Genomic DNA, 25,622 nt, shown 5'->3' with positions numbered 1-25,622 from the left:
TCCTTCCTTCATCACTCTCTCTGTCTTTTTGATTTATCCTCTGGATTAGCTTGTCAGTGTCGCCCTCTGTGTCCCTCCATCTTCACCTCTTTCCTGCTTTTCACTCTCTCCTCTCCAGCTATTATCTTCTTAACCACAATCAATTGGATATGAATATTTAGAGATTTTGCCGTTCAAAACAGTGATTAATGAGGCACCTTTTTGAGTAGACTAGGACGCCCCACTTTTGAGGACTATTAATTACGTCAACAAGCTTTCACTCAACTTTCATTAGCTCTTCTCATCAACCAATGTTCCCTGATGTTTCTCCCTCTTCCTGTGTTTTTATTTACTCTCTCTAAGTGGATGCGATGTGTGAGTGGTGTCTGCATTTTCTTTTAAGTAGACAGACTGACATTTAGACATGTTCAGTTTGGAGATGATTAATAGAAAATGCATGTCGCCTATGCAGTGGCTAACATTTTAAAATGAAGCACGTTTTTAGTGTATAGATCACACTAAATGCTTCTGAGAAGAACCCTCCTTGTGCTGTCTTTGTCTTGTTTTGTTAATGGCTGGTGTAATGGCACATCACTGCATGTTTTTAGACCTGACCTGGCTTCATTTACAAAGAAGCATGCATATGTTTTTTAAATTTATGAAAGCTGTTGTTTGTTGAATGTTTGATAGCATTTGGCTGCTAGTGTCTGTATGTGTGCTGCACCTGCTGTATGCAGTGTAACACTATGCACATCTGCATGTTTTTTTTCCTCAGGTGAGTTTTATTGTGCATTCCTGTATTTTATTTATGACATTGACTCTTGGTATCTTTTATGAGTTGGGAGTATTGCTGAGTTACAACTCTCCATTTGCCCAACTAACCTCCAAGGTAAACACATCTATAAGCCTCAGCAGCCTTGGCTCTGTGTAATGTTAGCTTTGGGTCTGGCTGCCGCACATTGCTCAAGTTAGCGCTAATGCTCCTGACTTCGTTCAGGACTTAGCATGAGTGCTAACATCAACACCATAAAACCTCACAACCTAATTAAAAGTCAATTTCCACCATGACCCACATTTTCATCTGTGACTCCTCGGGCTTGCCAGGACCTGAGGTGACAGCGTGTTGTGATGGTGTTTAATGTAGAAACCTGTTTTGTCTTAGGTTACTCAGGCTAGATTTTTTTCCACTCAGAAGATGTGAAATAGGATCTTAATCACCTACTGCCCTGAGATCGAGCTAATTTTCATCGCTGTGTTGGAACAAAACACAATGAAGTCTTCAGTTGTGCCCCTGTGTGACAGTTTATGGCATTTTGTGTAACTGTTGTTTAACCTTTGTGGTTTTGCTAAGGGTGTCCCTTACAGTGGATTTTACTAGAGCTTTCAGTGATAGAAGCAATCTGAATCAGTGAAAGCAATTTTCATGTGTCAGAGTCAGCAAATGAGTCAGTTGAGAAGTGTGAATAGTAGGTATGAAGTGCTCTGAGTCTTTGGACATTTGAGATTTAAATTATTGCACCAAATTGTTTTTGCACATTTGTCAGCTCAGAGTCTTGTACTGATGGAGACTAGAAATGGTCGATATCTTACCGCACGCAATATACCGCGAGAATAAATCCACGTGGTGAGAATTTACTGACTCACATCATTAGCTCACATCAACAACAGCAATGGTGGAAGGCAGTTAAATGCAGTGAACTTATTCCTTGATTGTTTTAAATACATGCTGGATGTCCTTTCCGTTATTAGTCATATTTATAGTTACTAGGTATATGCCAGATATTGCCGGGATAAAAATATTAGCCATTGCCACCCCGTCCTCTACTGGGGACTAAAGAGACCAATTCAGACCAGTCTGGATAATCACATTTATCGTCAACAAGACCTTTCTGTCCACAGAACTGCGTGATGTTTTTCTGTTTTTCACACCATTCGGAGTAAACTCTAGAGACTGTTATGGTGAAAATCTCAGGAGATTACTACTCACGCAAATACACAATCCAGCCTGTGTGCCAACAACACACAGGGTCGCAGTTTCTCCTGTGTCAATGTTTGAAGCTCCTGACGTGGCCTGCATGATTTTGCACTGCTGCTGCCAGATTCCCAGATTGGTTAATTGCATGAAGCAGCAGGTCTACACTAGTCTGTCTGCCCTTCTATTTGACACCTTAGTCCAGATTTTAATATCTCAACCACTTCTGGTTATATTACCATTTATTTGGGATTAAATACAGGATACATACCTTAAAAAGTTTGCATACATTATACATTATGTAGCAGAACTATTTAATTAGCATTGTCATTGTTAGTATTTGTATTGTATGTGTTTAATAAACTGCTAATTCATTGAAGGCAATACAATTTTCTACCAAAGCTGCTGCCAGTAGAGTGCTGTAAAGATACAGTGAAAGGTTTTACAGTGTAAGGTAAAATAGTGTGCCCACCAGCTTTGATCATGCAGTGTACAGTTTCTAACATATTTCCTTTTTTCTCCTTTTTTCTCCTTTTCATTTTCCTGGTCACCTTGGTGCTTCTTGACTATGATTCTTCATCAGGTAAGAAAACCTTTTTGTTACTTGTTGGCATTTGGTGCACATGAGGGATGTACTGTTTTACAGCAAACCACTCTTTCTTTCATCCCCCTGCTGTGAGGAATAAAAATGTAGGAGGAAGTCATGAAGATGAGAAATGAGGCAGATACTTCCGTACTGCTTTGTGTTCAGTGGAGGTGTAAAATAATATTTAGACAGCAAATGACTGCATAGCAGAATCTCGATGACAGTGATATAGTAGTGATACAGCAAGGTGTCAGGGGTTACTGAGCGTTGGGCTGAAGACTTTCATACACTGAGGTGTGATAGATATTGTTATAAAAATGACTTTTCCCCCTCACCCCTTTTAATGGCCCCCATTCCCCTGAGTCCTGAACACTCACCGCAACCAAGCTTGGTGTGTTACTATTGCTGATGTTTAAATACATTTCCATTCCATCCCTTTTGATCATAAAAAGTCCACAGTCACAGTGAGAATCCATCCCTTAGAGCTTAGCAGAGGGCCCAAGATACATCTAACGTGAAACAGCAGCGTGATAAAGCTCACAGAGGGGGGCTAAGAAAGGAAAGCACTGGTGCTCTACAATTTCCCTCCTTTTAACTCAGCTACCACTTTGTCCACACATTTATTTTACCATGAGTGCATACACATTTATAGAATGAAAGATCCCTGTGAACCACGTCATCTCTACATGTAGGTGCTTGAAGACACCCTTTTAATGGTCATGAAGTGTGTACAGAATGTAATGATTTTGGCAGCGTTGGATGTGTATTGATACACAGGAGCAACAGATGGCAGCACAGTCAGTAATTTCTTATGTAACTCAGTCAAAAGGGAAAAATCCATCCTGTTCTGTGGTGATCTAGTTTGGCCGCTTGTATATTGATGTGATGAAATTTTTACTGAACATGTATGTTTTCTTACAATCACTGGTTGCAGTCGTGTCCTTGTTTCCAGCGGAGATTTGTTGTCATAAGAACCAGTATTATTCAGAATGAATGACACATTAATGACAGTGTGATTGACATCTTGGGTCTCTATAAACTGTGTAGTGTGCCTGGGTGGGCCTGTCTTATTTGGTGACTGTAGCTTAATGAGAGCTGCTGGAGCTCATGTACAGGGGCGTTCCTGTCCAATGTGGGGCCACATCTGTGACACACTCCCTGCCATGGCACCCTGCCAGGCTGCCATACCTCCCTCCTCCTCAGCCTTTGCTGGTCTCATTTTTTTTGTAGCAGTTTTTGCTTTGTCTCTTTCTGTGTCTACTATCTTATCTTACTTGGTCTTCTAATGTTGTTCTTTTAGATTTTGTGATGCTCATTTGTAAGATTAATTGTTTGCTTTGTTGCTCCGAGAGCTCCTGTCCATTCCTTTCTTACCAGCCTTCCCTGCCTTCTATCCAGTCACTTCAATCTACTTCTACAACTGCATCTGCTTCTGTAGTAAATTACACACATGGCTGTTCACATAATGTAAAAGAAAATGTGATTCATCAGACCAGGCCACCTTCTTTCATTCCTTTGCACTCAAACTCTGACACTCGCATGCCCATTGTAGATGGTTTCAGGGTCAGAATGAAGATCCTGGCAAGTCTTAGGTTACAGTACATGGTCACATACTCAGCTTCTTATGATGCTCTACAAAGATGTTTAGCATTGTGAGCTACTTGCTGCCTAATAGTATTCCACTAATTAATAGGTGCCATTTCAGTGAGTTACTCTCTGTTAGTGGTTTTATGTTTGGGCTGTTATGTGTTGTTAAGATTGAGCTCTTAACTTTTTAGATGGATGAGTCTCAATGAGTGCATGGCTGTGCTCTAACACATGATTGTGCACAATATGAGCAGTGCTTGCCTCCCTCCACTCTCAGCCCTCATTCTCATCTTTAGCTGGAAGTCTCCCATGGTTCTGCACCTCTTGACTCTGGTCTCACCAAGTTGAATTAACACCTTTTTAATGTCATATTTTTGTTGCATATTAAACATCTTCTATCATGCATGTGACTGGTGAATTATTGCCGTGGTTCTCTTTGATCTGATTTTCAGCCAGAAACATAATTATACATTCCCATAAGAAAGACAGGGAGGAAGAATATGGAAGCTTCAAAATGCCTGAATAAAATGGATAAGAAAAATTAGTGCCTTCAGATGGTCTGGCTCATTTCCCAAACTGGCAGCCTTTACCTTTAAATGAAAATTCAAATCATGATGAAGTCATGATGTGTGCTGCAATTGGTCACTTATAAGAATTTATTTGTTAACTGTCACAGCAGTGATGGAGGTGTGTCTGTCTGTCAGTGTGTCATCATCACTGTTTGGAAGTGGACCTCTGCAGCGGATTAAGGCTGTAAACTGGCGGCCAAGTCCTCAGACCTGGGCTCGCTCCAGGCTGAGCGTCTGCTGTAATATCCTGGTGCTGGAGAAAGTGCTAAACACAGTTCCGTGTGTACAAACAGATTGCACATTCTCTTCTCCATTCACTTGCAGCAACTTCACCAAAGCAAGCTGAACAAAAACCCAGTGACACACAAAGTGATGGCCCTACAACACAAAGCTCCTCACATGGTTCATGGTTCACCGGGCTTCATGTTGCTCATCCTACTGCAGTGCCTGGACATGACAAGTATACAGGCACAGAGCACATAGTGCAATGCACGCATGTGGACGTATGCACTTTCAAGTGGTTAATGCAAAGCTAAGAATGCAGCATGGTGTAATTGTCAAGTTTGGTACATGTAATCTATTCCTAGGTTAAATCGCATTCTGTTTATGGGTTCAGAGTTTTATTTTCTGTATTGATATTTTGTTATAACACTTTTGAGTGTGGAGACAGTACCATAGTAGTGCATGTGCCTGTGTGTGTGTCTGCATGTCTGGCCTGGAGTCAGCTGTTAAGGGATGCAGGGCTGGGCGAGCTGTGCCTGCTGCTGACCCAGAAAAGAGTGTAGACGTAAGCAGTAGTGACTGCTGCCCCATTAGCCCACAACCCTGAAATTTAGTAACGTAAAGTCTGCATTTGAAATTGGTTTTCTCCATGTTTGGTTGATATTCAGTAGCAGAATAACATACAGGGGTGTGAAAAACCTGGATAATGTGATAATTATCATTTTACATTTATTTGCATTTTCTTGAAAAAGATACACCCTTCAAGTGTTTTTTTCCCTCCATGTACAGTATGTAAGGCAAGAGTGTGTGTGCGTTCTCATCCTGTTTCTAAAATTAGATCTGTGAGCAGATGTGGTGTGTGTTGCTGCGTCCTTTTTGTATGCATGTGTTGCCAAATGTATTCATCCGCATGAGCAAAGCTGTATGCCTGTATTTGTGCATTCACACAACATCTTGAGTGTGTCTTGAGTCAGCAGTGTGACAAGGTGACGATGCAAGAAAATGGGTCAGTCATGCCCTCTCCTGGCATGATGGATGGATGGATAGATGAATGGATGAAAAGAAGAAAATGACTAGAGGTTGAAGTTGGTGGCTCAAAGGGTGTAGTTGAGGGAAGGAAATAAGTATTTTAATGTTGGAAGAGGGAGGGGTTAAATAAGTAATTATGTAAGAAGGGAAAAGATCAGAGAGGGGGAAAAGATTTAGTCTTTAGACATTGGGCTGAAAATGAAAGTAGAAAAAAAACAGGTGCTCAGCACAATGTTAAATCAGACAGGATTCTCTTAATAATACATTCTTTATGTAATTAACCTTTCAATTAACGTTTCATTTTGATTTAGTTTTGTCTTGCAGTTGGTGCTTTACTCCATAATAACAATAATCATATTCATATTCATTCAGAAAAGCAATAGAAGGCTGTCCACAGAGAGCGTTTGATTTCATTTTTATAAGCTTTTGTTTGGGTTTGTCAAGTTAGCACCCCAGCATGACTAAGCTGTAGTTGTTGATTGTAAATTCATCAGGGAAACGCTAATTTACTCAACAATCACTATAAGTACACTGCATACACACAGCTGTCCCTCACAATTAATGATTCTGAGTGACATGTGCCCCCTGGTGGCAGAGTTAGTGAGCTTGCCCTAGGCCCAGAGGTCCCGACTGTGGCAGACCCTGCTTATTCAGAGAGAATAACTGACTCTTCCCCATGTGGCCAATTAGACGCCAGGAAGTCTGTGATGAAGACACAAAGTCCCAACAGCTGGTTATACAGTTGTAGACAGGCAGGAGGACCGTACCTCACTCTGGATCTGTCCTGAATATAAAGACACTTTCCTGGCATGTTTCTCCAGTTTGCTCTTTCTTTCATTTATTCTTTATTACATGCTGTCCTTTTTGCATTCTGTATCTGCGCCTCTTCTTTTTAATATCTCCATCCTTTCCTCTTTTGTTTGATATTTATCTTTCACCTTCTCCCGCCCTCCCTACTCTCCCTCCTGTGACCAGTGGTGGGTCTGTCAGAGCAGCGTTCACCCACTGTGGGCCTGGAGTGACTTAGCACACTGCCTCTGATTACACCCCAGCAGTTACCTATTTATCTTGCTGTGAAATGGAATAGGGGTGGAGAGAGGTCAGAGCATATTATGGTAATACATCTCACCAGTGTAAAGGCCTAATAAACAGGGAAATTTCCAGCTTAGTCATACAATTGTGGAGTCATTCATCTGTAGCTTTGCTGATTTGCTGATGCTTTGCACTTGATTGTTACACTAGTGTAGCATCTTTGCTTTGGATAGATTTTGTTTGTGATATTTTCCCCCAAAGTCAAACAGACTTCTGTCTGCAATCTTGCTGCAGAAATGTATATTTAAATTAGCATTTGACATTTTCATTGATGTATCGTCGGTTAAAGAAGCACTTTTATGACACATTAAGGGCAACATGACAAATTGGCTGTCAGGTTTCATATTTGCAATAAGAAAATGTAAACAAACACAAACTCGGGCCAGTTAATTAAAAATTGTCATTTCAATTTAAAAACCATGCAGGCTGGCAATGCTCAGACGGCATAGTGTGCTCTTTTTTGACACATTTAAATTTGGCAAATTGCATTTGTTTTCTCTAGATCTTTCCAGCACCCTTTTAAAGGGGAGACTTTCCTTTTAACATTTAATTCTGGTTTGGCAGCACACATTGGTCACGGGCCATTAAAGGAACCAAATTTTACATCATTAGGTATTAATAAGGATTTTACAACCTAATTTAAAATAAATCAGTGGTGTGACCCTTTAAGATGAGCAAAACATAATATTTACTGTTGCAATAGTAATGGAGTGGTTACCTCTGTGTTTTTGTTTTCCGATCACATGTTTGTGTGTACAGTAGATATTTCTGACATGGCTGACTTGAATTTACCAGTCATGTTTTGGCTTGCTTGATATAACAGGGAGCTCAAAATAAGACATCTGTGACTGATTGGACTCTGTTGGTTGTCTTGGTTGTTTTCCTCATTTTTAATTATACAGTACATTCCACAAAAATCGCTCCTTAGTACATATTTAATGCTTCTGATGCCTTGTGCCTTTTATTTATAGGAGACTTTGGTATAAAGAGCCTTTTCCTTTTTCCTGACGTCTCTTTGGTTGTTTTTGAACATGAAGAGCACTCTGCTAAATGACAGCTGAAGTGTGTAAAGGTTTAAGCCCAGGATCCTTCATCAGTGCAGGCTCATCCCTGCACACACTCAGGCCTCATGACATCAGATTTGTCTTTTTGACTGTAAAGATTTTCCTGTCACATAAACCTTTAAAGAGTTTTTCCCCCTCAGTTTTATCTTGCAAGTATTTGTTATCCTCCACTTTTTTGTAGGTCTTTCCTTCTGTCTTGTTCTTCTACTCTTATGACCCTACAGTCAGATTGACTGGTTGAATGCGTCAGGGGACCTGCTTTGAACCAAGGAGCCAATCAGCTGCCCTGTCACAGGAGACTAATATTCCTGTTGGTCTTGAAATGTCACCTGTCATTGAGGAGAGTCCATGATGGAGAGGTAATTACCTCCAAAATACTTGTGTCCCACGGGTGTATGCATCACTCAAGTCAATAATCTCATCATTAGCTGAGCACATTCTGGCTTTAGAAAAGAGTTTGCATCTAAGATACCTTTAATTAAGTGGTTAGTGCTAAGGATGATTCCCTTTGCATTTCTGTGTTGTGTGGAGATTTTATAGCAGAATGTAAAGGGTTTTATGGTGGCTGCTTTCCATCCTGCATGTCAGTGGATGATGGATCCTCATATTTACAACCCTCTCTGGAGAGAGCTTAAATCGTAGAGGCTTATACTGTATGTGGGTATCATCACAGGAATATTAATAATGGAGAACTTATGGTGTTGTTCAACACCCACATAAATCACAATACAGGCACTGTATTATTGTTTATAGTGTCCGAGTCCTTGGCCAGCAAATACCGCTGTTTGTCATATTGGACGGATGCTCGGGTAAAAAATGGGCCCCACAAAGACCAACTCTACATCACTAACATACATATATATGGTCAAACCCATAAAAGTCACGTGTGTGCTTGTTGTAGTTTCGTGTCAGATTGCGAAAGGGAAAATGACACCTCTACTGCAGCCTTTTTGCTGCTCTGCAGGATGAAATAAATCCTCTGAGGGTTTCTTTTCCCCATGTATAGGACTACGATCAATGGAAGCAATCTGGAACATAGTAAACAGGCTGCTCCAGGACACACACCCATATAAACAGGATTGAAAATATGTCAGAGATTTAACCCTACATGTGTTGGAGCCAATGTTTTTCTGTCTCGACTGAACAAGGCACAAAGTAGAAAACTCACTTTTTGTTTTGTTTTACAGACAAGACTGTACCAGGTTTTAAGTCAAGTGCTTTTCCAAGACTTTACTGCCAATTGAGCCATGTAGTGATTTGAATTATTTCATATACCTTCCTGTATTTCCTTTCTCGTGTGGGGTGGATGATGGATTCGTAAAACATTGTATAGAAAGCTGCAATTTGTTTTTAACACCGTCTTGTTTATGATTTGATCTGGAGAGCCTAAGGTTCACGATGTGTTCTAAAGTTGCTTTACTACTTAAATTGGTGGAAACAGTGTATTGCTGGTTAGATTAGATTTTCCTCTGTGAAAATTGATGCTTTTTATCATTCAGTGAGAGTCATATCCAGATACATTATTTGAGTGTCTGGGAGTGTTTACTCCTAAATCTAAGGGTTCGCTACCTCATACAAACATTGATTGAAAAGCTGTGTGCCCCTGCCTCAACAGGATAATAGAAAACTCTTTCATTCATGTGTGCATTTGCAAGAAATGATGTGAATGTATAGTAGTGGAAGCTTCTCACTTACAATAGAAAGAAAGATCCACAGAGAATCCCATGCTGGATCTTTTTTTATCCTTTCATTTCTATTCAGTTCAGAGGGAGTGATTTGTAAGACCTACGGTTTGATAACATGTGTGACTGTTTCAGTGGTTGCTAAATCTTAGGTGTTTGATATTTTAGTAAGTTTGTGTCTTTCCAAGCAGTATTTTAATTATAAATACAAATGTGTGACATTGCACCCCAAAACATGTTTATAAGTGAAAACTCTGATCCATTTCTGATACTGTCTGTAAAGATTTCTTCTTTTGTTTTTGTAATTCCCTTGATAGTCCAGAGGGGGGCAGCAGACTATGCCTGGCTGTGACCCATTACCACCTTCTCCTCAGTCAGTACTCATCTGGCAGCTGTTGCTATGGATACAGAGCCCCAGCCATTGCTGTGATGCAAGCCACATCTAACAGAAGAACATAGGGGGTAGTGTTGAGCCCAGAGACAAGGCTGTTCGTATACAAACACACACACACACACCTGTCTGCTCTTTGAATAGAATATCTCTGCAGTGTTGTTTGGGATTATGTAATTGTAGTGTTATTTTTGGTAATTGCAGGTAGCATAATCCCTGCGGGGGTCCCTAGACCTCAGTGTGGTGGTGTAGTTATCAATGATTATCCGGGTCTGAAGTGTCCAACAGTAGTCTGTGTGTCTAGTCTCTCTCTGAGTCATTATGACATATGGCTAAGCTCTGATCAGTGGTGATGAAAATGTTAACTGTAGATCGCCGCTGCTGGTTAAATCAATTAAATGCTGATTAGCCCTGATCATCTGATTAACTAGAGCCATGGATTGACTGCTCACTTAAGAGATGATTACTTGAGACATGACTGAGCAGCTTGTGTACATGGCTAAATATAATGTGTAGTATATCAGGTTGGAATGGCATGAGTCCATCTGACTTTAAAGTGGGCTTTTAGGATTACAGAAATTTGTGTGTGTATAGTGTTGTACACATTCAAGAATACAATAAAAAACTATACATTTGTTTACAGTTATATACTGTAAAGACTGTAAAACCTTCCTGTATTATACTGGCAGCAACTTAGCCAGTAAAATATTGGAAGGTTTTACAGTGTAGCTTCAGCCTGCCAGTCTGCCCCTCCATGATCAAAAGACAATTGAAGTGAGGAGGAGGGGAAAAAAAAAGTTGTTTGCTACCATGTGTGCCAGGCTGTTTGTGTATTCTACATCGATACAACACTCACTGCCTAGCCAAACATGGTGGCAGTGCCAAATCTGACTTGGCTAAGTGTAAAACAGGCTGGCACCCTGGCATATGACTGTATTTTCTGCTTTGTCACTGAGACAATTAGTTTGTGTTAAGAGGGTGACTGTGTCTGCTACTGACCAGTGTGATTATTACAATTAGAAATAACATTGTACATACATGACAGTTTCTTTAAAACCATGTGGGCGACTCATCATTATTATCAACACTCTGTATTTAGATGGGTTATAGGTAAGTTATAGCATAGCATACCTATTACCCCATGTAGTATTTTAGTTTTTTAATGTTTTTAACATTTTGCATTTTGTGTCAAAACATTAATATCTACAAACTATTGAGTTATTGAGTATTCATGTTGAATTTTATCGTTGTGTCTGTACTCACTATGTGATGGTTGAACATGCTGTTGGCATACTGACCATTTGCTTTCCTGTTGTCCCGCCATGTTATAATGCCAAGACAACAAAGTAATATTATCCCTTGTCCTCTCTGTGAACAGCAAGTGTTCTTTAAATATTATTGTTCTTCAGGTTCCTGTAGTCATCTTGCACAAAATGTTTACTGCAAACAGCAAAGTGTACTCATGCATTTACACAGTAGTGTGACTACAGCCACAACTGTGTCCTATGCAGTATGTTAAATGTTGAAATTACTTTTCAGATGACGGTAGTCTGCTCTTCCCTGGGCCGCTCTCTTGGTTCTGGGAAAGGGCTGGGTGATATGTTAAAATGTTCCAAGTGGCTAGAGTCATTTCATCGGTTTGTGATTGCTGATATATTTGTGCAACACATGTGCAGTGAAGAGTTCACAGGAAGTGGCTCATTCACACTATTAGAAAAGACTTTGATTAGATGAAAGATGCCTCTGCATGCAGCTTCTAAATTATATAAAGGTGGGGATATATACATTATAAAGGAATGCAGCGTCACTCTTTTAGTGTAGTTATTCAAGCTAATTTAGAAATATAAATCAGCACCAATCGGACAGTGTCAACTAAAAATGGCTTGTCATCAGCTGTGGGCCCCCTCCATGAACATTACCGGCACAAACAAGCAAAACTGTGAAATCCTGAATAGTGGCAACAAATCTCTGGCCTCTTCTGCTTCAAACATGTTCTCCTAAACTGCTCTTTCTGCCGTATGAGGAGTTCTGCACACACGTTTCTCATATAGTATGAAAAGTCTTTCCGGTTTGTTCTTGCCACCTTGAGAAGACAAACACATTTCTCTGTTCTCATGGAGTATGTAACAAACTTTGAACAAGACTCAGACTACATCTCAGACACACAGGTTGTGTGTCTGTAAGAATTCTATCTATGCTGTGGTCAGTCACTGTAATAACAATCTGAGTCATGATGATGAAGATTCACAATCTGAGTCTATCAACAGCAAAAATGAGCAATTTTAGTGAATGTACTTCGACCACAGATAGCTGCCCTGCAGGAGTATTTTGCGGGTGGTTCTCTACTGAACATTCTTCTTGAAAAATGCACCTTTTCATGGCATCCTCATGATTGGCTAGCATACATTTGTGGTTGTTCATGCTCGAGGAAAGATCGAGTGACCACCAAACTCTTGAAATACATTCTTCAGGAACCATAATTGTCAAACTTTGTTAAACCAGAAAACAAAACTGCATGATGTACATCACAGGCATCAGCAACAGATATATTATTTAGACACTTATTAAAAGTATTTTCCCATGAGAATCCTCCTCTGGAATTACATGGAAAACATTTCAAACATCCATTATAAGGATTCTTTCACTGAGACCAGATCCAGAGCGGACAGCCTCAGAAACTCTTCAACGCTGCACACTAATAAGATTCATTTCAGGATCAGCCGACAGTATATATCTATTTAGCATAAACGTAGCTGTAGGTTGCTTGTCTGGAGCGTAAAGGGACGTGTGAGACCATGACTGCTGCCATTTCCAAATCAGCAGAAATCACTCAGACCTTTCCTTTCTTACTACAGCTGCCATAGCAGGAGCATCAAGTTTCAGTGAAGTTAGGTTTTTCCATGCTGTGAATACAGATGTCAACTGCCAGTGGAGGGTCTTGCTGGTGCCATGTCTGGCTCTGCATTTTTAAGCAGGGTCTTGGCTGGCTGATCAGAGCTGAGGGGTACAGGGGTGGGCTTGATGGGAGATGCCTGCAAAGAAGTGGGGCTTTCCACATTTCAGCTGTGTCTAAAAAATCTTTTGATGTTATGTCTGGCTTACTCTAATGTTCTTGTTCTTTGTGACAGACTCTCTCACTCTCTCTCTCTGTGCATCTCTTATATAAACCTCTGCTCCCTCACCTCCCTTCTGTCATGGATTGCGTGCCTTTTTCAAAATCTTGCTTGTTTTAGGGGGCTTATGGAAAATCTATAACAGGTGGGCTGTGTTTGAAGGACATGTCTTTTCTAATTATCTTTTTGCAGCAGGATTTGGGTGGGCGGCCACAAGGCCAAATGGTCTCCCAACCCCACCCTGTTGCCTTCCTGCATTTGGAGGGGCTGTAATAAAGAGTGTCAGTGTGAATCTCACTGCACTATAAATCTGATGTTGCCTGGAGGTTAGAACTTCATTTGAAAATCTACCTTTTGATATTTGACTCACATTGATACTAAATCAAAGCTTGCTTCTAAAATTGATTATTAGGTAGGATATGTGAATTAGCTACCTTTCAGTCACCATAAACAGGCCGAGGCTACATGGTATCAGTTAATGGGCTTATGGTGTTAACACCTACTTGGCTTTGGTTTTAAGGGACTGCCTAGCTGCCTTAAAGGCTTAAAACAGAGGTGAGCCATGATCTTCTTGACCTTCTTGCACATAATGGTTGACAGCTTGCTGGTAGACCATCTACAGAATATGGATTTCTAAGATTACACTGTCAACTGTATTTATACTATAGTTTGACGGTCAAAACTCATTTAAAGCTAAAGAACTGGAAATCAACACACTCTGTGGGAGCACTTAAAGAGAGTGATTTTAAAGTAGTCAGGTGTTTACTTAAGAGGTGGACAGGAATGGGGAAAGGAAATGTGGTATAATGGCATTTGACCTCATACCAGGAACAACATTTTAAGTTGGTTAACCGCAAAAAGAGTTTGAGTTTTCCTCCCGGATCTCAAACATACTTTAGCCCCAGCCAACACTTCAGCATAGGCCAAGGCTAGTGGTCAGTTATCTTCCATTTCTTATAAAAGCAGTGTTGTGCATTCTTTTCTGAATTTGATTAGATTTTAAAAGGGAGCGCAAGTTATCTGAATGAAATTAGGGGTCGTCTCTGGCTGATACAGATTTTAGGTAATCAGGTCCATATATAATGACGAATTTTGGCAGATATGATTGGCAAAAGGGTGTCGTATGTCTTCACAGCAACAACACCAGGCTACCCACATATGTCACATATGGCCAGTAATTAGCCCTATATATGTGGATCAGTCAACTGCGGTTGTCCAGTTAAACGCAACCGTATTTACACCAGGCCTTTCAGTCAACACATTGATGTTCCGTGTCAGGGTACAGTGCTATCTACTTAAACACAGCCCTCATTTGTCAGTAAGGTAACTTTATAGGGTTGTGTCTTTGAGTTATGTCTTCTCATTTTTATGAAAGCGTTGTCATTCGATCAAGATAAGAACACACAAAGAGTGAGGGCAGGACAAAAATCTACATAACTGGATTTAAGCTTATGTAACATCTTCTTGATGTGCTGTTGCTTGCACATACATGATCAAGATCAACCACAGTCGGCCTGAGCAGTTTTTTGAGTGATTCACTGTCAGGCTTACAAATCAGCTTTTGACTATTCTGTCTGGATCTGAAGGGATGACTGATCTGCAGATTTGGCCGCTTTCAAAAGCAAATAAGTAAAACATTCTAACTCCCAATGTACTTTGAATTTTTTTATCACATAGTCCAACTTCAAATTTCAGACAGGGTCACACAGTGAGTAATACCCATTGCTCTCTAGTAGCTGTGTAAAAGAGCACATCAGGGAGTGTATTAGGCTCTCTGTTGGCCAGAGTGTTGGCTTGTGACCTGTTGTGAGGATTACAACGGAGCGATATGTCTGGATGGGACTGTGCCAGAAGCAGTGTTTCCTCCCAGAAAGAGCTTAGATGGTGGAGGAAAAACTCTCATACAGACTGTATACGAAGCAGACACACGATGAAACCGGTTGTTTGATTTGCCATGGTTAAAAAGTTACTGCAGTGTTGTGTGTACATGAGCCAGGATTCAGTTGTCATAAATCATGCTTGAAGCTTACAGCAACATCTTGTGCCTGTACATTGTATATATTGCTATGAACAATGACAAGATCTTGGGTTAAATAAAAATAAAAAGCAGTCGTATCATATCTGTGGGATGTGCCTGTTGTGCTTCAGTTGTATTTTCATTATATGAACCTACAATCCTTATGCCAACCAGTGCTGAATCCTCTTCTGTAATATGCTAACAATCTCAATCATCTTATTAAACACACACACACACACAGGCTCACACACACGCATACACACAGTTTCCATGGAAACAGGATCCAGGGCCTTTTTATGACAGGTTGTTTGCCCAAGACAACCAAAAATGGTCTCAGCAGCCATGCAAAGATGGAAGATAAATCATTTGTGTAATAAATAAGCCCTACACCGATAAAGAACCAGATTAGATGTTGTTGTTGGCTTTCTTCTTTTGCTATTTGTATGACAGCATACATTTCCAGACAGTTCTCTTATGTGCACTGCCAGTAGCATAAATGCTTGCTGTAATAGCCACACAAATTCAGTGACGAACACACACAAGTGGACACTTTCCAGCCGTGCTGCCCTTCAGTAGCCTAATGTGTGTCTGAGGTCCAGATGGCAGAGCAGTAGGAGGGCTGGTTTGTCGTGTTAGCTGTGGTGCTAGCAGTCTTAGTTTTGGCTAGCTCTGGCTTGTTGGAGAGAAAGAGAATCTGCAGCCAGCTACCCCTCTGTGCGACAATGGCAAGTGTAGAATTCACGGCAATGCACTCAGCATCAAGCTTCAATGTAGTTGCAAGATAAACTTGCGCATTTGTTTTCACTTGGTTTATTGTGGACTAGCAGTCTTTTTGGCTCTTGTGATTTATTTTGTGGTTTTACTATTGTGGTTTAGTTGTACTTATGTATTTTTTTACTCTGTGTACACAATGACAGGAAGCAAGCTGAACAAGGACCTGAAGCATTATCTGAGCCAGCGCTTCCAGAAGTCATCACCTGATCACGAGCTGCAGCAGACCATCCGAGACAACCTCTACCGCCACGCCGTGCCTTGTGAGTCCATTTTTTTTTTTTTTTACACCTCCATCTTCTCACTGTACTGGGATATATGGGAAACCCTATTGATACAGTCGGTTTACACACTTGTGGTTTAGCTCAGTGTAAGGCTTTGTCCTCAGTGCATGCATGGTGAGTTTAAAACCGTGTAACGACTGAATGTCACTGTATTTAATTTTTGTCAGTCTAATCTGAACAGAGTTGCTCTTGCAGTAGAGCAATATTGTCCATGCAGTGAGACAGGCTGCTTACTTCATGTCCTCCTGGGACTTGTGACATGGCTGCATTGCTTTCATCACACACCTTCTCTCCCTATCCCAAAATAAACTTTAACACCTGACTTCCAAACTGAGCAGTGAGTTGAATAGGCCATGACACACTCTCCTTGTATTCTTTAAACAAGACCCTCAGCTAATATTTTCAATTATATAAGAAAGGGCTGGATATTCCACAACATTTCAGTTGCATCTCTTGTCCGCTAGATCAATAGAAGTAGTAATTAATAGGCTTCATCCAAGTCCCTCACTCTTTTAACGCCATCAACCTGTATCTGCTCTCCAGGAATAGATAGTCGTGTGTCTTTTTAGTCTTAACTGTCAATACAGAAGAGATCTGAAGAAACAGTTGCTTTCTGATGCTGCATATTTGCCATGTGCTCAACAGCTGAAGTAGATATTTGAAGTTTGATTCCTCTGTGCTGTGAAAAACAAACACAACCCCTGAAAACAGTTTTAGGCATGTGGCACTGTTGCATTAACACCGTAACATCATAGTGATAAATGCAGTAGTGGTGCAACCCCGTCTGAGGGGTGGATACATAAAATACCAAGAGAGACTGTTAGATTGACAAGCAATGTTGCATGTTGCCAATTTTGTTTTATCCCTGATTTGCATACAGCATTGGAATCAGAGCTGCTTGGACCAATCAGAGCGGGGTTCATCCTTGTCACAATACTGTAGTTGGACTAGCTACTGGCTCTAAGCATTCACTAATATTTATGGAACCCAAAACTGCATTTCAGATCTAATACCATAATTTTTGTAAAACATTTTTGTTATACCAAGTAAAATCCACACTAATCAAAACCTTCGTATTTTTTCCCAATAATTGCTTTTTAGCTTTTAGCACATAAAATCTTTTGCCTTGGTTTTGCAGTTAACTGGAAAAGAGATGCTCTCATTTCCACAACCCCAAGCATGGTTCTCATCTGCTGGCTTTTTAATTAGTTTATTCATGGTGCTATCACACAAATTGTATTGAGGAAGCTTGTTTAAGGGACTTTATCTGCATTACCTCCACTGCCATATGTCAGCCAGACACTGGTAGAGGGTGGGGTGGGGTCATAATGGCCACTTCAATCACTGAGTGGTTGAAGCAGTTAAATTCCTGGTGTTATTTGCAGTAAATAAAACATGAAGGTGTTCTCTGGGCCAGTATTTCCTAACCTCTCTTGAGCCACGGCACATATTTTACATGTAAAAAATCCCAAGCTAGTGGTTGCGCTGCCAGACCAACACAATGCATATGCTGACAGAAAAATCTATTCAGTTATCTAATTCTAGGGGGTATTTAATTATTCTGCCCATCACTATATGTTGCTGGCATAGACGAACTAAGACATTGTATTTACATTAAATGAATAATAATTTTCATTTTTTTTCATACAGAAAACATGTGAGTTAAGTAGCTTTGCTAAGATTATTGGCCTGTGACTGTGGTAGGTCAGTGTGTGTCCATGTTGATGCATGTCCAAAGGTTGTGCATGTGTAGGTGTGATTAAGCACACCAAGCAGGTGGAGAAACAGATGGAGAAGTGTGTCCTGCTTGAGTATGGCAGAAATGGCACCTTAGCTCAACCAACCTCTTCACTCTTCTAGTCAAGTGGTCAGTAAACCTGTTCAGATCCATGTTTCAGCACATCAGTTTTTATGCCTGTAGTGTCCTTTTCTGCATCAGGAAAGAAGCTTCCTGAAAGCCTTTAGATGTTTATGGTGGCTTCTTACTTCTCCTTCTGTTTTTTTCACACTGGTGCTCTTAGCAAATGGGATATCATAAGGGAAGCAACAAGGTAACGATCCCACCCTGACTTCCCCCTGCCAAGACCAGGGTGCCAATGCCAAAGGTGGTCATTGGAGCACCTTGCCATATGCAGCACAGCAGGGACTGAACACAGTTCACCTCGACGGTGACTGAGCACTTAGTCTGTGCCATCCATACAAACCACCCTCCCTGTTATCATAACCTTAAAATAAAACCGAGTTTTGACAAGGTTTATTGTTACTGAGGTGTAGTCAAATTGTATGCTTCATCTAGTGACTGTAGGGGTGTGCGGTATGACGATAATAGATCGTGAAGGATTAGAACGTGTTGACGATCTGTCAGAGCAGACAGATCGTGTCATCATTTATAGGGCACATTCTATTAATTGCAGTTCTATGTTCATGCAGATGCATGCATTTTTTTCCTTCCTAAATTTCTTATGTAACAAGCTTTAGGCTTTTCTCTGAAGGACAGGCGCAGGCTGCGATCATCTGTAAAGTTTGCACAAAGTTCGTACATCCGATGCAGACAAGGGCAACAGCTAATGACGTTAAACCAAAACAAACAATTATGACGCAGGTGATAAAGATGTTCCATATGAGAACACCAGGAAAGGTGTTAAGAGTACTTTAGACTTTACTTACTTTACGAATACTTTAAGAATTGTATAGTTTAAAGCAATAGCCTACTTTTTTACCCATTTGGAATAAAACTTGTTTGAAACTGGCTTTTCCTCATTGATACTTTGTTCTGTAATTGTTATTTTAGGCTAAGTAGGCTAAGTCTTAAGTGTATTTACATTTTTGTCAAATGTGCATTGTACTTGGCATATGCTAGCAAAATTGCACAACCTGATATAGGAAATTTTGGTTTGGTTGAAAGTTTGGTTGCATTAATCAGAAACTTGCAAATTAGTCTCAATGTAAAAACGAATGATGATAAAATTGTGATTGTGATTTTACTTAGGGGCGAGCGATATGGGAAAAAACATCACAATTTTTTTCCTGTATCGCTCGCCCCTAAGTGACTATAAGGTGTTGTCTGGCTGTGTTGGATATCTGTTTGTACTTGATCCTTGTGTAAAGCACACATTAACATAAATAATTTGTATGTTAATTTGTCCACAGCCAGCAGGCGATTGCTTGATATGATGTTACCTGAAATGTGCAGGAAAAAGACTGTTGAGAAAGAGTTTGAAGCAGTTACAGTTTGTTTCAGTGGGGCTTATTTCCCCTTATTATGGCTCATGGATCCTGCGCTTATTGTCAAAACGTGTCTCTTGCAGTTTTACAAAAAGCTAGAAATGCCTGTCCTTGTCCATTTTCTTTTAACCCATAATTTTTTACTTATGCAAAGAAGGCTTAATATGAAGTGGCTACAATGGCTATATTAATGTTGGAACACACATTGCAATGTTTGAGTCATTGGTTGTAAACATATACTAGTTTACCACTCACACATCCAAAAGTCAGCTGTTCTTATAAACCCTGTTAAAATCTGAAGTACAGTGCTCTCATCCTCCCCCATCTGCTGCTGAGGCATTTGTCTGCTTCCCTTGTGGTCACCCGATAAGTGAGTTCAGCATTCCCAGTCTCCCATTGTACCCAGTGCTTCCTCTGTCCTGCTCTCATTCTTGACCCCCCCTCCCCAGCTTATGACACCACAGCCTCACATCCTCCCGCTGCCACTGATGGTCCCTTTCTCCCTCCGTGTCAGCCTTCCTCTCTCATTTCTTTCTGCCAGTTGTCAGCGATCGGCGCAGTAGCAAGGAGAAGAGGGGATTGCTCTGTTGGCTTTCAACCTGATTGTAAAGCTCACCGTTCTGTGTCGGCAAGCCTTGAAAAAGGGAGCTCAGATCTCTCCTGCATCAAGGCAAGTAGCAGTCCTGTCTGCTGTGATGCTGTTGGCTCAGTGGTTGCTTCTCAAATGAACATGGTTTGTGGAAGCGCATGTTCACATGCGTGTATGATGAATTGTGGGCTAGCAGCGTAGACGATTGGACAACCCGTATATAGGCTAAGAGGACAGCTCAGAGGGAGGTGGGGGCTGAAGCCATGGGGATCGAGATGGGGGTGGGGTGGACTTTGGGTGTGGGAGGGGGGCAAAAGAAGGGGGGATGGGCATAGAGGAGTAAAAGAGAGAGAGAGATGCAAATTCTAGCTAGCCAGTCAAGCTAACATAAACAGATGTACATGTATGACTTGTGGTTGTGTCAGACTTCACTGTGTGTCTGTTATGGGCATGATACTGTCTGTGTCTCCAGTATAAACAAAAGCAGCCTTTCGGGGCTGGTTTAATGGGGTTACAGATTGCACCCACAGATGCAATCGCATTGTGATACTCAAACAAAAGAAATGCTCTCACTGTGAGAATGACTGTGCTGAAGGTGGTAAATCAAGAAAGGTAAAAGAAGGCAGAAAGAAAATGTAGAAGTTAACTATTAATTTTGACTTTGCCGACTAAGAAGAGGACGTATGTCTGTGTGTGTTTGTAATTTGTCATTCATTACATAAGGCGTGTTGTTTTTGGTCTAGGTTTGGTAAACACATTTATTCAGGCTTTCCGATGACAGATCTTTTCTGGTCTCAGTTACCATAAATACATTTGGTTGGTGTGATGGTTGATTGGATACGCTTTTTGCATCAGGTTTCTCTTCTTAAAATCATTCTCCTATTTTTTTTTGCTTACAAAGATGTTGCTGTTACAAAGATTATAATTGTCTTTAAATGAAACTGTTTTTAAAGTTTATTGGTTGAGGCTTTTGGTCACAACATCCTGACATTTTGACTGGATTTGATTCCCAGCATGCAGCAGGTAGATCAGACAAAGATTGTAAAGGAAACAATAGCTACAGAACTAAGGCTGGTGGCTTTTTTTGTGCAGCTAACACCATTAGAGCAGTCAAAGGAATGCTGTCAGAGAGTGAATGATAGAAGTCCCTTAGATTTACAGCCCCACACCCACACACACTTTGGACATGTATTGTGTTTACACAAGCATTAATACTTTCACGCGGTCACCCAGGATGGAGGCTTAGGTAGTTTTAAGGAATTTTAAGGAAATCATGCCTTTGCACCAATATGGGCATGGAGTACTTTTCATTAAGGCCTAATGACCTACACAAAGTATAAGGCATACTTATCCAGCAGATACTTGGATAGCACTTGATGCATAAGTACCACAGGCTGTGCACTGGTCATTGTTAACAGTCTGACTAGCATATTGACAAGTTGTTAGACAACAACTTTTACCATGCACCTAGTTGTGAGGTATGATAGAGCATCCATTTACATTCATGTGAGCAAGCAATAATACTTTGCTTTTGACCGGTCTCAACCAAACCCTAACTCCTCACTTACTTCAGATCTCACACTGCTTTTGTGTATTAAAGGGTGTATTCTGTTGTACTAAGTCTCACACATCCCCCTTTGTGGTCCATCCTCACCAGATACACCAGAATTATTTAGTTATAATTACACTGCCCTGCTGAAATATCGTAAAACCATTTGTGTTTTTGGATTCCCACAAATCCTATATAAATCCTGACAAGTATTAAGAACAACATACAAAGAGGTATCAGTGACATAAGCTATGTCCTAAACTGGACCTATATTGGAACATTTTGTGTATTTTTCTCACCGCTGCTCACAATTAGACATCATTTTTCCTCTTCCGAGTCTCTACTTCATTGAGAGGAAACTGGACTTTAACACCAAGCTGTCCTTCACCACCACTCTCACACTGAATTAAATTTAGCAAGTTAACATCCCTGAGCATATCATGACCTCTGACCCTGCTCCCTTTTGCATCTTCTCACGGCTTTACCCACCCCCCCTCAGCTGACCACACTGCATAACAAATGAGCCCTATGCATAGTTAAATCTTTTCTGAAACACAGATGTGTGCCAGTTGGTCAGTTTGAGTCATTGTTTTTCTTTGTTTCTTGCTAACATCCTGATTGCTTTGTGCCTTGGAGTTTCTAACACCTGTAAAATGTGTTGCTGTGGAAATTGTGGCTAACTTTTGAGCTTCTTCTTTTCTGTTTGAGATGTAAATGTATGCAGCTCCAGGCTCACTCCAGTCTATTCCTTCCTTCCTCGCTTTTATTTTACTTCCTCCTTAGCTTCAACACTGTCATAGAGGTTCCTCCCCTGACCCCTGTCGTCTTTGCATGATGGTCAAGGATGACTTGTTAGGTACTTGTTCAACCACCAGAGCATGCGTATGAGTTTGTGTGCACAAGAGCATCAATGTGAGAAAAAGAAACAGAGGTGCTGTGGGGATCTGATGGGATCTGTGAGAACAAGAAAGAATGGGGGTGAACAGCCAAGAGAAGGGGAGGGAGTGAGTGAGGGAAAGGGGGAAGGAGGTGGGCGGGTGCATGTGGGTGCTTGCGAGACGGGAAACAGCGGGGCTCAGTCAGTGAGAGAGAGAGGGAGAGAGAAGCCTAGCATTGGTGTGTGTGTGGGTATGAGACGGAGTGCATTATAAGCCAATGTGTGGATGCTGCTTAGCTTAGCTCCCGTTAGCTTAGCATCACAAAGCCAAAGCTGGACAGAGGACGGACACACAGGAGGAAAGGGAAGCTTGGAAGGAGAAGGAACTGTGGATCTGCTGTTTTTTCCTCCACTCATCTCCACCTGATTGGATTTTTTTCTCCCTTCTTGTGTCTCCTGTCGACGTGGTGTTGTTCTGTGGACTGCAAGGGGGGGAAAAAGAAGAACCCCCCCTCACAGGCTCCCTGACTGAGGTATTTTGTTTTCTGTTTCATTTGGAGAAGGGACACTAAGGGTTGCTGTGATTTAAAGGTTGGGGGTTGGGATGGAGAGAGAGATGGAGAGGCAGGCGGCGAGGATGGCTGTGCATCAGGCGGAAGGTATCAGGAGCAGAGCGAGGGAGACGGAGGCACATCGCTGGCAGTAATGGAGGCTGATGTGTTGTGGTCAAACGGAAGCTTTTTGTGTCTGTGTCTGTCTGTCTCAGGTACGCTCGTGTCTGTGCATGTTTGTCTGTGGCCCTGTTTGATGCCTGCGTGTGTGTGTGCACAGTGTCACTTCCCCCTGTGTGTTTCTGGAAGAAGCAGATCAGCTCTGTGATGGCTGTATTAAGGCTATGTGATCTGTTGACATGTGTGATCATACTGGGAGCCATTACCTCCAGCAGCACACTGCTGTCTGTCTGGAGCTTTTGGGATACTATGGTTAGCTTTTCCCTTTCCTTCATCTTCCCTCTTTCTTCTTTCTTTCTTTCTCCATCTTTTCTCTTTTTCTCTCTTTTCTGATCCATCTCATGTCTGGATAACCCCTCCTTCATCCCTATCCCTCCATCCCCACTCCCTCCCCGCCCCTCTAAATGGATCGTTTTAAAGCCTTTCTTTTCCTTTTTTCATGTTGCTGTAGGTAGTAGCTAGCCCATGGTGCTTTTTTTCTGGGTGGAATAAAAAGACAAAGGCCGGCTGTGAGTGTGTATGGGGGGCATTTACAGGCAGGTTTCCAGCTGATTTAGCTTCACACTGCACTACTGGCCCTTCAGGTTTTTTGTGTTTTATTGCAGTCTCTATCTTTCTCCCTTTCCTCAGTCATCACACGCCTCCCCTAGACACACGTCTTCCTGTATGGGAATCATTTAGGGTTGAAAGAATTGCTTATGAAGGGAAAAAATGAAGAACGTCACAGGTCCAGAGAAAGGCCTGTTTTGATCTCATTGTGGTGTGGTGTGTATGTGTATTTTGTGTGTGTATGTGTGTGTCTCGTCCCCTCTTTTGCAAGCCTCTTTCAGCCAGGCAGAGGAGTGAAAACAACCTCCGTCCAACTCAAAGCACTTCATCTCAAATGAAAGGCATCCGTACCAATCATTTAAAAGCCATAATAGACATGGCCCTCTCTAACATTTAATTCCCTGTCACCACCACATGAGGAGAGGGAGTTTGGAGAATCAGGTGGGTTGGTCTGATGGTGGCCTGTAACCACTGTTCCAAAACCAAAACCAAAATAAAAATGTAGCCAGAATGTAGCCAAAAATGTGATACCAGCAAAATGCTGGAATCTGTGGCCTGTGCTTTTGGTTGGATTAACCCTTTAGTGGGACAGATGGCTCCATCCCCCTGCCGAGCTGACAAACCCCAGTCAGCTCTTCACCCCTCCTGCATTTTAGTGTGTGTGTGAGTGTCTGTGTCTCTCACCAGAAAAAGAAGTACTGGCAGGCTTGCTCTGGCCAAGATGGTGGATGGATCTGTTTTGGTTTTGGAATATGATGGCAGTCTGCTTACCCTCCCCTTGTGTGAGCATGCCTGTGTGTGTGTGTGTGCATGTGTGTGCAGTTGCGTGCATGTTGAAAATGATCCATGAAGACATGCCTCAGTATCTTCTTGGAAAATGTGGACTAGCTGTCTAGCTTGACATGAGAGCATGTTTATTGTGGCATTTTAGAGAAATGCTTCTGTAATAGCTTCTGCAACAACAGTTGGGTCTAAGACAGCAGCCAGATTTTCAAGACAGGCTCATAATCCACGTTCCCTCCTTGTCATCATCCAGCAGCTACACATAGCATTTTTTTAAATGGCCACTTATTCCAGTAAAGCAGATGCTTGAGTAAACCCAACATAATCAACAAAATGTGGTCAGTTTCTAAAACTAATGTCTGCCAAATTAGACCAGCAAATGAGATATGATTGCTTGGTTTTTACCCACATGCTCGGTGTGTGGTACCACCCTTACTGACCTGCTAAGTATAGTAAAACCATAAATACAGAATAAATGTTTTTCTGTATGATTTACTGAATACATAGTACTTTGTGTTTTTGCTATAGTAGATGGAATGCATGCACTGAGTTCGACTTGAATGTAAAGTAACTGGAAGACATACAGCCAGCTAATACAATCCACTGGGAGAACTGCCTTTAATGTAACACAGTCATCACATTTCATTTCAAAGCAGCATGATTCAGTGCACAGGGCAATTTTTTTTTAGTTAATACAGACGATACTGAGCAAAAGCATTTGCTTACTATATGTTGAGGCACCTATCTTTATTCGAGACAGACACAGAGCTGTCAGTGTGCATATCACATCGGCCCAGTGCTTCACCCCTTCACCTCACACACTCATGGGAGATGTGCACAGACTGTGGAGCAATGAGGGTTGTTCCCATCATACCTCATATTCATGGTAAAGAAGAAAAAGCCAGAGGCAGTTTTATTTAAATTGGTTGTTTAGTTAAAGGGGCTTTTACACATCACCGTG

General features: G+C 41.3%; 1 protein-coding gene across 6 annotated transcripts in view; it reads left to right on the top strand.

Annotated features, from left to right (window-relative positions):
- Positions 1 to 25,622, top strand: part of magi1b (membrane associated guanylate kinase, WW and PDZ domain containing 1b) — a 111,517-nt gene that overhangs the window by 31,845 nt on the left and 54,050 nt on the right. For all 6 annotated transcript variants that reach the window (XM_028404917.1, XM_028404919.1, XM_028404918.1 and 3 more), the window contains exon 2: positions 16,221 to 16,337. In XM_028404917.1, coding sequence (XP_028260718.1) covers positions 16,221 to 16,337 — 117 coding nt within the window. The remainder of the gene's footprint in view (positions 1 to 16,220; positions 16,338 to 25,622) is intronic.

This window comes from Parambassis ranga, chromosome 5 (genome assembly GCF_900634625.1).
Source record: "Parambassis ranga chromosome 5, fParRan2.1, whole genome shotgun sequence".
Lineage (NCBI taxonomy): Eukaryota > Metazoa > Chordata > Actinopteri > Ambassidae > Parambassis > Parambassis ranga.
This window is presented reverse-complemented; position numbering and strand designations above follow the sequence as displayed.